Consider the following 14633-nt stretch of genomic DNA (forward strand, 5'->3'; position numbering starts at 1 on the left):
GGTGATTAAACACTGCAGAGGCCTCGACAAATGACAGCTCCCTCCCCCAGCAGCTCTGGAAGAGAGAGAACTGGCCTGAACTGTGGTGGCCCAGGCTGCTGTCTGTCCCCTCCTGCCTACTTGGAGCTGCCCTGGGGCTGCTTCCACGAGTCACAGTGATGACTTTAGGGCCCGGCTCAGTCCTTAGGGCCACTGTGAGGTAGGCCCCGAGGCAGAGGGGGCTCAGGACTGCACAGCTAACACACTGGCAAGTGGTGGGGCTAGAAATGGTTATGGACAGGCAACAATAGTTACCTCTAAGAGTGTAAGGCCCAAATGGGACAGTACTCAGAACAGCGCCCAGCCTGAAGCAAGGTCTCAATCAGCAGGAGCCACTGTCAGGGTTGCACCTTTAGAGCAGCTGGGTGAGATAGATTTGCATGCCAGTGCAGAAACTGAGGGCACACACCTGCCAGGGTCTTGCTCAAGACCCTGTAGTGCACATAGTAGATCAAACCTAGGTTCACCCACTTCTGGCTCCCTGCCCAGTGTTCTCTCTCCTGGACCACTGCCAGGACAAGAGTCCGGGGTCCAACCTCTAGAACCCTGAACACAAAGGTTGGGGAAGTTCAGCGGTGGTGTCGGAGGCCATCTGTCAGGCACACGGTTCTTGCCAGAGAACTTGTAGGGGGAGGGGAATAATGTGTTCCCCCCACCCCACCCCCGCATTCATGCAGCAAACAGTAGCTCAACTTGACCCCTCCATCATTCTCAAAGTGGGGTCCCCACACATCAGCATCACCAGGAATTGGTTAGAAATGCAAATTCTTAAAATTCCACCTTAGACCCACTGAGTGAGAAACCCCACTGAAAGTGAGGCCCAGCACTCTGGACTTGAACAAGCCTTCCAGATGCTTCTGATGCACAAGTAAGATCAATAACCCCTGGCCTGGAAACTCAGGTGCTTCACTTCTGCCCGGGCATCTCCCCATCCGGGCCGCAGTCACCCAGACATCACCCAGGTGTGTTATACTCTGAGTAACAGGTGCAGCCAGGAAGCACTAGATGTAAATGGAATTCTTATAAACGATTCTTATTTTCATTGCAATAAGGCAGCTGGATATTTAAAGAAACCTCACAGAGAATCATTTCATCACGCAAAGGAGCTTCTGCAAAGAGAAAACTCCTCTCTCATTTCCTGCCCCCTCCCCTCAAAGTGTTTCTATAAATTCAGCCTCTATGTCAGGTTTTCTTTGAGTGGTGTCTATCTATACATAAATAAAACAAGTAGATAGTGTGCTAAAAGAATGGCAGATAGCCTCCAAAATACATCAGGAACCCCTGTGGCTTAGAAGGAGAGCCCAATGGGACAAATCTGATGTTTGAGGCCAGTCTGATGTTTGGGGCAGCTGGGTCACCCATTGGAAGGGTCGTGACAGCCAGGCTTGAGTGGTTACCAGGGCTCCGTCAAACATCCACACTCAGGGATTCTCAGAAAAGAAGTGGAGTGAACAATTTGAAAGTCAAGACATAGAAACATGAAATGCGCGGGCATTCTGCTGCCCTTGCTGGCTAAGCGGATAAGAGAGAAAACCCTGCAGCACAGTTCTGGATGGGAACCCACTGGAAGGTTGTCATCTCTCACAATGCAGGGTCAGGAAGGAGCATCTAAATCTGCCACTGGATGCCCCCCATGGGGCCAGGTCAAATGCCCCTGACCTAAAAGACCTGCCTGATTTGCAGAGTGGCTGGAGCTGGAGCAGAGCCCTGCCTCCGCCTCTCAGCCACCTGCCCAGTGCTCAGGCTTCCCCTTCACCAATCCAGAGCAGGGAGGAAGCAATCGCCCTCTATGTTTCTTGCACCAGGAACCTGAGGTTCTTGGAGATTAAGCTGGTCCCTCAGCAGAGGGAAGCAGGGAAGGGGGGTGTGGAGTGGGGCCCATATGCTTGGAGGCAGGAGAGCTGGGGGTCTGGGCAGCAGGTTTTTCCTGAATCTGCTCTTTCTCAGAGAAAGCAAGCTGCTCTGGGGTTGATCAGCACCTGCCTGAGGCTCAGACCCCAAACGGTCTACCCTGGCTTCTTGAGCCCAGGCTGGGTACAAGGAAACCACCAGTTGAGGGTCCTGGGGTTTGTCCCTGGCTCCTGCCTGCCACAGGAAGTGCCAAGGGCCTGAGATTGGTCGTGAGGGCGGGAGCAGATGGAGGGAGCACTGGGCAAGGGCTCTCAGCTTCCAGACTCGCCACCCTCTGACCTTCCACGAAGGTGCAAAGCTGTATATTTGGTCTCAGGGGTTTGATTGACTCTGAGAAGGGCCTGGCCTCACACCAACCTCTCCTTCTTCTGCTGGGAGAGGAGGACACAGCCAATCTTAAGTACTCAGCTGGGAAGCCTCAGAAAAGTAAAACACCCAGAGAAGAAACTGATTCCCGTAACCCCTCCTTACCCCTTGGGCTCCCTGAGAGTGAGAAACAGGCAGTGGTGTTCGTCTCAGGAGAAACTATTCTTGTAGATGAGAGCAGACTGTCCAGGTGGCCTGCTGGAATGAGGGTGTGGGCTCTGCAGTCCCTGGGGCCACGGTTCCTGGGCCTGTGGGCGGTCAGGTGTGGCTCCAATCTTAGCTTGCAGAGGCACAGGTAGTGTCATCCCAGGGCTGATGGCATGGGGAGAGCATCCTCATTACCCTGGGCCTCTGGGTCTCCTCCATCCTGCTTGGGTGCTGCCTTAGAGGGGGATGGAAGTGGGGAGACTCTTCGCTGTCCACACGCGCCCCCCAACCCCAGAGGCCATCCTTGGTCCGTCCTTGGGTAGCCAAAGAGGTCTGTCCTCTCAGAACCCAGGTTCTCCCAGAATATGGGATACGGGTGCTCAGAGGCCTCCTGGCCTCAGTCTCTTGTGGGGGTGGCTCAGGGCCCCTCCCCTCTCCAGCACACTTGTTTTGCTGTTCTGCCGCGTCATTTTCAACTGAGATGGTCTAGACCCCCACCCCCACCCCGCTGGCAGTAAATATCCCAGGTAAGATGGGAAGATCCTGCCTTGGTCCTCACCTGCCGCAAGCTCAGGTGTGCCCTGAGCCAGGTTATCTAGCATCTCTGTGCTCACCCTTCATCTCTTAAGATGGGAGCTATGTGACTTCCCCATCACCAGGTGGCTTAGGAGAGTCACAGGGGTGCTGTACACAGTGGCAGCTGCCTGCCAGCATCTCTGCAGACAGCAACACTTTGGCCTGGCAGGACTGAAGGGCACCCCAAGAAGAAAGGGACATTCTCTTTCCCCTCTTTTTTTTTTTTTTTTTAAATGGTCGGGTGTGGGCCATATTGTACAGCGGCTTGATGTGGGATCTTAGTTCCCAGACCAGGAATTGAACCCAGGCCACAGCAGTAAAAGTGTTGAATCCTAACCACTAGACCACCAGGGAATTCCTGGGACATTCTCTTTCTGATGAAAACATCCCCTTAAGCTTGTTTTGGGTGTCTTCTTCAGTTGAATCTTAGTTATCCAGAAAGGCACAGAGGGTGGTGTGAGATGGACAGGGAATTTTCCAGGCTAAGATTTCCTGAAGTCCATGGACAGGCTCAACCTGTCTGACATCCCCTCTCGGGTCGGGTCCAAGCATCCTGCCCCGCAGGGTTGAGGGACAGCCAAACAGGTTTGGGAATCAGCCCTGCTGGTTCCAAGGTTCCCCAGAGTTCAGTTCCCAGGGTAAGTTCACAGCCTTGGAGACTCCCAGCTCCTGCCAACCCAGGCAGCCCTTGGGAAGAGGGGGTGGGAACATTGGAGTATTCCAGAAGGCATGGCCCAGAGGCCCTCTCGGCTGGCCTGGACCATAGGACCAGAGGTGGCAGGACCTGCCCAGCACAGGAAAACATGTAGGGCTGGGCGGGACAGGCCATGAGCTTCCCTGCAAATCCTGGGACTGTGCACCACCCACCTGGTCAGACACCTTGCACATGGGGCCTGAGCCTGCACAGATGAGGGAGGCAGGCAGAGATGGAGAGAGAGACTCACTCATAGCCAAAGGGCCAGCAGTCCATCCCTCTTTGTTTTGACTTTCCTATGCATGGTGATGAAAGATGACAGAGCAGGGAGCAAAGTGTGGGAATGATCTAGAAAGGACAGAAGCTGTTGAAACTCAGGACAGTGTGCTACTGCTGCTGCTGCTAGTGCAATGATACAGACATTTTGTAGGAGAGCGAGATTTTTCCCCAGAAAAAACACCTCCAATTTTTTGTCCCAGGTGTCAGCTGTCAGGGCCACTAAAGTCCAATCCACAAACCCCCAGAGATGATGTTTCCTGTAACCAGGGGGAAGTTCTAACCCAGCAGCCCCAGCCGCTGTGGCTGTGCAGAGTCACACCCACTGGGCCCCATCATCCCTGGGTCCTGTGTACACCAGCCAACCGACCTCAAGAGATCCACTCCCTGCTCTGGCTGGGTTCAAGGTTTTTGTAAACATGACACCTGGGCAAGGTGAGCAAGCACTCTGGAGTCCCTTCTGTCTGCAGCCCACCCTGGTGGAAGGGGAGGATCCAGGATGGCAATTTATCCCACCCCCAGCATCTATAGGATTGAGAAGGGGTCGAGGCTGGCCTCAGCCCTGAGAGACTTTGCTGTGAGGCCAGGGCTGATTTATGGGGCCAAAGACTTCAGAAAGCACAAGCACCCACCCTCTCTTTTTTCATACAGCCCAGAGAGGGAAGGAAGTTGCCTGAGGTCGCACACGAAGTTGGCAGCAGACCAGGGACAATGAGCTTGGGTGGTGCTGAATCGTGGGAGTTGGAAGTGGGTGGGAGGATATGCCTGCTTTCAATAGGTGACATCACAGACTGGTGGGGATGGAAACGGGGCTGCTGCCTGTAGCGTGACTGTGGCTGACTCACCTCTTGGGCCTCCATTTCTGCTTCACACAACAGGGACAATCTCATTCTTGGCCAGCCCCTCTTTGAGGATTTTTGAGGCTTCAGTGAAGCAGAGGGTACCAGGCAGTTGGGAAAAAGAAAGGCCAGTCTAGGGAGTTCCCTGGTAGCTCCCTGGTAGCTTAAAGATCCAGCGTTGTCACTGCTGTGGCGTGGGTGTGATCCCTGACTTGGGAACTTCTGCATGCTGCAGGCGCAACCAAAAATTAATTGATTGATTGATTGATTGATTGATTAAAGGCCTGTCTGTGCTCCCTCATGATCCCATGAGGTCGGTCCTCCCTATCCGAAGTGGGGCATAGTCACCCCATTTCACACATGCCCCACTGAGCCCGTGACCACATAGGGATGATGCCTGATCCCCTGAGGTCAAGCAGCCACTGCCCCTGGCCCAAGGGCTCTGAGCCACTGTCCCTGGCTCTGACCCTTTGTGGTCATATTCCTGTGCCATTCCTGGGAGGGGATGAAATGACCTGAGAGCCGGGCAGGGAGGGGTACCCAGCAGTGGACGCAGAGGAAGATGGGCAGATAACTATTCCAGGAATAGTTCTCCTCTCAGGGGTCAGGGATCAGAGCAGGAATCCTGACCTTAGCTCCTGTCCCACCTCCTGCTGGACACACAGAAGCACGGGGACTGAGGAGGGGCGGAGGGTCTGCCTGCCAGCCAGGTACTCCTGAGACAGGAGTCTGCTCAGACTGGCCGTCTGCGCTGTGTGGCCTCAGAGCTGAGCCAGAGCGAGCAGCCACTGGAGCTCAGTTTCAAGGGGCCCCCTGGGTCTGCCCAATCTAGAGTGTCTGGAAGAAAAAATACTGGGTACCAGGGAAAAACTGCCCACCCAGAGAGTGCCTGGTATGAAGGAGGTGGTGTAAGGCTGGGCCCAAGGCATATAAACATTTTTTGTGATCCTCTTGGAGATAAGTGAAAGGAATTGTATCTTATTTGAGCAATTTGAGTATGTAGATGGGGAGACAGAACAGCCTCTTCATCAATTACAACACAAATGATACAGTTTATTCTTAGAGTCCTTCCTGTATGCTTGGCATCACACTAGCATTTTATGTGTATTAGCTTGTTTAATCTTCATGATGGCCTAGGAGGTAGGTAATATTTATTATCCTCATTTTACCAAAGGGAAAACCAGAGCACAGAGAGGTTAAGTAACTTGCCCAAGGTCACACAGCTGCTAAATAGCTGAGCTGGGACTTGAACCCAGGCAGCCTGGCTCAAGTCTGTGCCCTTGGTCACTCTGCCTTCTAGGGGTAGGAGGTAGTCAGCATTTTTTCAGCATTGGAGTTTCCAGTTGAGACTCTGGTGCAAGACTTGCCATCTCTCACACGTGGTATAAAGCTCGGGTCATTCCTTCATCTGAGGGCTCCTCATGCGAGGCCTGTGAGCAGAGGTTCCTCTTCTTGTCTCCCCACTTTACAGATGAGATGGACAGATCAGCCCAGGCCTGTGTCATCTCAACATCCCCCTTTGTCCTCTCCTCCCAGGCTCTCATCACTCTTCCTTTTCCCTGCACAGGTCTGGGGAGTAGAACCCTGGTCCCCAGGTGCAGGCAGAGTCTTCACTGTCTCTTATTCCCCCATCCCCACCAAGCTTCCATGGGCAGTGGTCCCAGGCAGGAACCCATGCTTTGGGAGATGAAGGAGGAAGATGAGAGGGTGTGGCCTGGGTCCAGTAGGTAGGAGGAGCAGCAGCATCTCCAGGGAGCCTTGGGTGAGATGCTCTGGGAAGGCCTTCAGCCATCCCCTGTGTGATGAACGCCTCAGCATGAACACCAGAGCCCACTCATAAGCAGGGAAAAGCCAGGGCTGCATCTTGGCATCCGAGTGGATGTTGTTTCTGTCACCTGCTTACCTTTCATTCCCCATTTCAGAGTGGTCCACCATTGGGTGTGCATGTCACAAAACAGGTGTCACTTGACTTGGTTGTAGATTTTATTTGATGACAGCACCCACCTGGACACATGGAGATAGGATTCCATTCAGGGCTGATGATCCGGACTGGATCCCGCCCCCAAGGAATGGGGAGCTGCTGGCAGGTTTAAAAGCCACAGGATGCCAGGTCACAGGTATTACCCTGATCATCTGGGTCTCAGATACAGCATGCCCAGTGTCTGTTCATTTCTCCCATCTTCTGCATATTGGGTCATGTAGCTGTGATTCATTTTAATCCATTAGTTTTGTGTTGGCTGCATAGCCTGTGCTGGGTGCCAGGGTTGCAGAAATGAACCCCTTAAATCCCATTATGTGGGCCTCGGGGTTCATACCCTCACTATAGAACCCCCCAACCTTCCGTGGGGTAGCCAGGCTCTGTCACTCATTTCTGCATCCTTTGAGCATCTCCTGTCTACCAGGCCCTGTGTAGCCTCTGGGGACACGGACTGGAATGAGGTGAACAGAATACATTTGTGGGAAAATTCCTCTGGCCGCCTTGTGGAGTGTGGGTTGGCAGGAGGCAGGATTGGAGACGGAGATAAATGATAGGACGCGCTTGTCATCATTCAGGAGAGAAAGGACAAGGCTGCAGAAGGTGATTGGAACAGGCAGGAAGCAGAGGGGACAGACTGCGCAGATAATCAGGCTGCGGTGACCCATGGGTGGGGCCGGGAGGTGGCTTGAGGTCATCCTGGGAATTCTAGGGGATATGGGAACTGGAACTTGGATGTGTCTGGAAGGAAAGGAGGGGGAGGAGGAGGAGCCCAGCATGGAAGCCTGCTTCTTCTGCCCTGACTCACCTGGCAAAGACCTTGCAGACTTCCCTGCTGAGAAGGGGGACCGCCACACTTCTGCTGCCACATCAGAGGGTCTTATATCCATATAGTAAGCTGACAGTATGGAAGCATTTGAAAATGTGTCATTAGTGTGTTTCATTGAACAGTGAACCCCACTTGCGTGCTCCCAGGGGCTCTTTCTGCCTGCTTATTCCTCTCTGCCACCTGAAAGCAGGGTTCGAGAGGCTGCTGCCTGGAAGGCACGCCTCCTGGGCACCCCTGAGTCCTGCCCCATCCCTGGGTCTCAGAAGCCCTTCCCCCGCCACTTCCCTCCCCATACACACACTCACTCACACTCACGCGCTCCGAGTTCCTCTGTTCTCCAGCAGCCTTTTAGCTGCTAAGATGCTCTTTGATACCTAACACGCCTTTGTTTCATTTTGCGTGTAGCTCCCCCAGGCTGCAGCGAGTTTGATAATTCTCCAGCTTGGCCCTCACATCCAGGTCTCCATACCCTCCTCCCCGGATGGCCTTTCATCCTCTCGCACCCGCCATGGCTGCTCCCATCCCTTCCTGAGTCCCAGACCTTCCCCGAATGATTAGCAGCCCTCTCACTGTCTGAATATCCCTCTGCCTGCCTTCATAGGGAACGAACGCTTTTTTTTTTTTTTTTTTTTTGTGGCCACATGGCTGCCTCTGGTTTCTGGCTCCTTTTCAAGCCTGCGTCCTGCCTGGCAAGGGGCAGCTTTTTGCATATGCCCAGGCCAGCTCATCTTCCCCTTTGATGCTCCGACTCCCAGACCCCAGCCTCTGCCTCCCTTCCACCCCCAAGTGGCTCATTGTCTGTAGTTACCCGGCTGGTCTGGAGAACACAGCGCCATCCTCCTTCCCTACCTGGAGCCCAGGCAGTTCTTAGCTGCAGCCACACAGCTTCTTCCTTCTGCCGAGTATGTATCTCTTGGGTAGGACGAGCAGTCCTGCACTGGTTCATCTGGTCAGCTTGTCCTCCACATCCCTTCTGCCAGGAGCTGCAGGTAGAGGCAGATGCAGGGCCTGTCACGTTTTGGGGAGGGCACATCTGGGACAAGCCAGGACGAAGATGCCCCAGGGCTCCACTCCAGACCTGCCCTCATTCCTGCATTTGGTTTCCTTTTTCTTGTCTCTAAATGATACTGTGGTGGCTGCCAGCTGTAGGGGGAGCATCCAGGGAGCGCTTGGGGACCAAATGTTGGGAACTTGCTCTCCCTCGGTGCCCTCCCTCAGACCCTCATCCTGTGTCCCTCCTGATTCTCAGACCCTGTGTTCATTGTCATTTCTCTTCCAGAGAAATCCGTGCTGCCTTACCGTAGAGGCCTCTGGTGCAGGGGCCCCTAGGCACATCTGGATCTCGTTAATAGATGTCCCCTTTTGTCAATCACATGCTCATCACTATTTGATGTATTACTTGAAAGGAGAAACATACCACCAACCACACCATGGTCTGGCATCGACTGTAAGACACATGCTGCTGGCAAATGACATAGCTGTTTAAGTCCATGGAACCCTGGCATCCTTTGCAATGCCCTGGATAAGCTGCCAAGATGAGTGCAGGCAATGGGAGCATGAGAGGTCAGCCTGTCCACCTGTCGTGTCTTCTCCCTTCCTCTGACCCCTCAGGGCTACTTCCATGTGGTCAGAAGTGGACAGAGACTCCAAAGCCTGTCCTGTTGGTCACTTACCCAACAACCAAGGTCAATAACACCAGTTGTCATTGTAGCAAACACTCACATAGCCTACTGGGTGCCTGATGCTGGTCCTAAACTTCATGGCGATAACTCGGCGCATCCTTACAGCTGTTCTATGGGATGGGGAGATGAATTACTTCCACCCCATTTTAGAGATAAGGAAACTAAGGCACAGGGGTTCAGGCGATTGACTCAAGGTGTCCCATGGATGGGTGGAGACCATGGATTGGAGAGTCCATGCCTCACCACCTCACCAGCTCTCCAGGTGCTGTGTGATGCAGAGGTGTGGGTACCATCGAGGAGTCGTTTTTTCTGGGACTGCTCTGAATTACAGGGTCCTTTGGGCCTCTGTCCCTTTTGGCTTCTGCTTGGAAGCCCATGCTGTTGACCGACAGCACTAATTTATGGCTCATGTCCACTCTAGGTCGGGCAGCTCCTATTAAGCCCATTTCAAAGATGGGGTTACTGAGCTCCCAGCATTGAAGCAGCCTGTGTGAACTCTCCCAGCTAGAGAGCATCAGAGCGCAATTCAAGCCCCACCCATGGAACTCCAGAGCCAGGGCACTTAGTCCCCACTGTCCACAGCCTGCTCGCCATTTTGTCCCCTCTCTCACCTCTCCTGGGGTGGTGAAGGCACTGGTCTCACCCAATCAGAGAGGAACACTTGGCTCAGCCGTGTAAAAACAGCCCAGATCCAGGCACACACACACCCAGATACCCACCCCACTAGGCTGTTTTCTGTCCTGTATAGTCTCCTACCTGCTTCTCTCTGTCAGCCCTCCTGGGTCTCTGATTCTTTGGCTGCAAATTCCCACGTGTTTTCAGTAACCGGCCTTTGCCTGGGAACAGCCTGTCTTGGTTCCACCATGATGAGAGCCCACCCTGTGTCCACTGGTTTGCACCATGATGTGTTTGCCAGCGTGGCCTCTATGCTAGCTGGCTGCTCAGGCCAAGGGGGTGATGGGTGGTGCCTCCCTCGCTCCCCATCCTTTCCCTCTTAGCTGTAGGAACGTGGCTGTCCTGGCATCTGTGTTGTGTTGTCACTGCCTAATACCCACATCACATCTGCTCACAGCATCCCAGGCCTTCCCCAGCCAGGCCCCACTACACCACCAGCCTCCCTTTATTCTCTTTACAGAAAACCCCTCCACTAGCCATAGGAAGACAGGGCTGTCCTTGACCAAGTGGGGGGGGGGGGTCGTGGCCTGTGACATTGGAGGAAAGCTCTGAACGCCCCCATGGTGCCCCATTCCCTCCTGTGGTGTGGTGGCCCCCAGGAGGAGCGCAGGCTGGGAGGGGCGGCCGTGGGCAGGGCGGGCAGCCGGCGGCACCATCTGCGGCCATCCTTTGTGCTGGCAGCCGAGCAATCCCTCCATTGCTGTGATCCGCCGGGCCTCGTGCTTGGCGTGCAAATGAGTTTCCAGATGCCCGGTGCCCCCCCGCACAAGAAGCAGTAACTAGGGGCCTGGGAGAAGAATGGAGCAATCTGGAAATTCATTTCTTTTTGTTCCAGCCTCTCTGAATAGGCTACTTCCCCTTCCAGCTGTGGCAGATGTATGCTGGGCACCCAGTTTAGAGGCATTTTGCCACGGTTTCTGGGCAGACACACGCCAGGGTGGGTCCCCTCTTCTCTGGCACCCTCCTCCCCGTGCAGGTGGTGGCATGGTGAGGCCCACAGAGAGAGACAGGGCGCAGCTTTTAAGACACAGCTCTCGCACTGGCACCTCCACCTGGAGGGAGAAACAGGCGCCCCCTTGGGACGGGCACAGGCTGTATGTCAGCCTTGCCCCCTTGGCTGAACATCTTTGCACACCGCACAGGCGGGACCCCTCACCACCCCGCCCCACTTCCACAAGAGCTACTGCCTTTCCTTTGCCTGCCCTTCCAGCGGACCCTTGGGAACATGGGTGCCTCCCTCCCAGCCAGCTCTCAGCAGGACTAAATGGACGGCCCTCTCCTGGTCCTAAAAGCTGCCTTCTGGTCCTTGCCACCTGGCGAGGGACAGGAAAGAATCTGCTGCTCCCAAGATGCTGGATCCCATTCCCTCCCTCCCAATAGAGCTTAGCTGGGCCATGGGTCTCAAAGGGTCTGCAGCCCTGCCTCTCAGAACCTTGGGCTGATAGGGGAGCCTGTGCAGGATGTGGACGCTTTGAAGTGGCAGCCCTGTACAGCCACTCTGGGGCCTTGAGCATCTGGGCATCTTCCCCAGTGCCAGCTGAATGTGGTAGAGGGTGTGATTCAGATGAGGCTCAGGAAAGTTACTCATTGAATCAGGGGGGCTGGAGAGCATAGTCACTTGGTTTTTGCCTTCTGAAGGGTCTCCTCCCTGAGAATCTGGTCCAGTTTCGGACTCCAGCATGTAGCAGGGTCGCAATCTGTGTGTCTGCCTCTCTCTGGCTGTGGTGACTGTAAACAAGTGACTTTACCTGCCTGAGCCTCAGTCTGCTGATCTGTAGAATGGGGATAATAGCTGATATCCTGGGTCACAGGGTGGATTTGAGAAAAGGACACAAAAGCATGTTGTTGTACAGCATCTAGACAGGAGACCCTGGAAGTGGAGTAGGTCCTGCATCCGGCCAAGTTGCTGAGCAGTCCTGATTCAGAAGGCTCCTGACCCCCTGACTGGGTCAGCTCCCTCCAGCACCATCAGATCACTCTGGCTGATTAGTCGTGGCAGGAGCGGAACAGTGGCCAGGCTGTGATCAACCCTTTTTGCTTCCACAGTTTCAACAGTTCCTCCTCCTGCCTTTGACTACAGCCCTGGAGGAAGACAGGACAAGAGTCACTGCCCCTCATTCCCTGCCAGCAAACTGAGGCCCAGAGAGGGTCTTTGAGCTCCTTAAGGTCACACAGCGGGTTGGTGACACCCCAGCCTGACTCCTTCCCCAAACCTCAGCTCCTGCATGCACTACAGAAGGACTGACCAGAAACACTGACCATAATGGTGATTTGGCCACTGGTGGCCACATTGGAACAGCTCAGGATGAAAGAAGTTGCCCTCTTCCCCCAGCACCTCGTTCATTCTGGTTGCTTTTCTCTTGGTTTCTGAGGCGTCGCTAAGCCTGGATGTGGAGGGTTGTCATGTGCTCCTGTCTTTAATGCCCCTGGCAGACTCTAGCTCAACCCCCACCCCAACCCAGGGCCACCCTCTGCCCTGGAAATCCCTTGTCCTTTCAAGCATCTGTACCTGGCAGTGCAGGGACCTGTCATAGGTCTGACCAGAAGGCAGAAGGTGGGTGCACATGTGTTCAGCCAGCAGAGCACTTTTGGGGGAGGAGTCTTGGGGAGAACCCTGCAGGCACTCCTGGGATTACCAGCAGGTTCCAGGAAAGATCCGAATTTTGTTTAAACCTTGTGATTTGGGTCCCCACCCACGAAGAGAAGCCATGTTGAGCCATGATTGTCCAGAGTCAGAGGGGGTGGGCTTCACTGAGACATCTGGGGTGCCTACTGAGACGTCTGGGCCCACACAAGGTTCATGCTCGGCCCATCCCTCCATCACTGGTCTCCCCTTTGCACCTTCTCCGCAGTCCGCCTCATCATTTTGACTCTCCTCTTTGCCATCCGTCGGCCCTTCTCTGATCTTCTCCTACAGCAGCAGAAGCTTTATTCCTCCTCCTTTGGGGGTGTTAGTCCCACTGTACAGCTGAGAACCCTGAGGTCTCCCAAGGAGGCTTAGTGACTCTCCTGGTGTCACACCAAAGTGAGGACAAAGCCAGCGTCGGGAACACCCAGTCTGGGTGGGCGAGGTGACCGAGGAGCCCACTGACCGTCCTGTCCTTCCTTGTAGCCCTGCTGTCCTCCTGGTGCGAGGAGCTTGGCCGCCTGCTGCTGCTCCGACATCAGAAGAGCCGCCAGAGCGACCCCCCTGGGAAACTCCCCATGCAGCCCCCCCTCAACTCCATGAGCTCCATGAAACCCACTCTGTCGCACAGGTAAGTGGGCATGTATCACCAGCAGTGGAACCAGGGGCTGCTTGGGTGGGTGCTGGACAGCCACGCCTTGGGTCCCCACGTCTCCTTGGAAATGCCCTTCAGGTGGAAGAACTGGGGTGGGGGCCTCTGAACAGCCAGGAGGATAGTATGTTTTCTAAAATGCAGTTGTTGTGGGGTTTTTTGTTTTATTTTTTTGTTTCACTTGCCGCCCCTGCAGCATGTGGAAGTTCCCGGGCCAGAGATCAAACCCTCTCCACAGCAGTGACCCGGGCTGCTGCTGTGACAATACCAGATCCTTAACCTGCTGCACCACAAAGGGACCCCCAATGGTCGTGTTTAAATCCTTAGGAGTGAGCACTATTTCTCCCCCATCAAAACGGAGGCTGAGAGCTCTGGTCTCACCCAGCCTGGCTGCTTCGTCCCTTTGGTTGAGGGCTGGCTCTTCTTCAGGTTCTAGACCTTTGGCAGAAAGTTAGCGTTCCTGAACCAGAGCCTTCCTCTTTCCCGAGCAGGATCTTATGCAGAGCTGGAAGGGGCTCAGGAAGTTCACAAGGCTGGTGGTCCCACCCCCAGAGGGGGTAGCCAAGCTGTCCAGGCAGGAGCTAAGGAACACTGGGGCCTTCAGCATAGGGTCAGGGCCACCAGCCACCCAGCATCACAGGTGAGGCTGGGCTTGCCAGAGGCCACCAGGCCCTGAGGAACTGTCCAGTCTGCCCTGCACCAGCCTCAGGGGGAGCACGTGGTCAGGACTGGCAAATGCTCCAGTTAATTATCATGCAGGTCCCTTGCTTAGCTGGGGTGTTCTCTCCAAGTGCTCTGTGGGCTGACCCTGGAACAGCAGAGCCTGTCATGCTGTCTGCTCTCCCTGTGCGGGTCCCCGCTGATGACAGGGAAGGGATTTGCAATCAGAGCTCTGCTCTCATTACCCAAGCTGACCGAGGCACCCGCAGCCCGGCACACACTGTAGGAGACCTGGGTCGCCCCATCAAGGCACTGCCGACAAGTCGGGTGCTGGCCATCTTTATAAATTGAATTAGAGGCAGTTGATTCATGGAGCCAGTAGGGAACTGACTTAGAGCTCCTCAGGTCCGGCATCTGCCTGGGCAGGATAGCCCCCCATATGGCTGGTTCCTGCCTTGGTCAGAAGCACTTTGCACCATGGCAAGTCCCCCGCCCCTTCTTTTTTTTTTTTTTTTTTCTTTTTGCTATTTCTTGGGCCGCTCCCGCGGCATATGGAGGTTCCCAGGCTAGAGGTCCAATCGGAGCTGTAGCCACCGGCCTATACCAGAGCCACAGCAACGCGGGATCTGAGCCGCGTCTGCAACCTACACCACAGCTCACAGCAACGCCGGATCAGTAACCCACTG

General features: G+C 54.8%; 1 protein-coding gene across 5 annotated transcripts in view; it reads left to right on the top strand.

The window, feature by feature from the left end:
• The window catches only part of ZMIZ1 (zinc finger MIZ-type containing 1), a 192404-nt gene that overhangs the window by 142240 nt on the left and 35531 nt on the right, over window positions 1-14633 (top strand). For all 5 annotated transcript variants that reach the window (XM_047762411.1, XM_047762414.1, XM_047762413.1 and 2 more), the window contains one exon: window positions 13122-13266. In XM_047762411.1, the coding sequence (XP_047618367.1) occupies window positions 13122-13266 (145 nt within the window). The remainder of the gene's footprint in view (window positions 1-13121; window positions 13267-14633) is intronic.

This window comes from Phacochoerus africanus, chromosome 15 (genome assembly GCF_016906955.1).
Source record: "Phacochoerus africanus isolate WHEZ1 chromosome 15, ROS_Pafr_v1, whole genome shotgun sequence".
NCBI classification, from domain to species: Eukaryota; Metazoa; Chordata; class Mammalia; order Artiodactyla; family Suidae; genus Phacochoerus; species Phacochoerus africanus.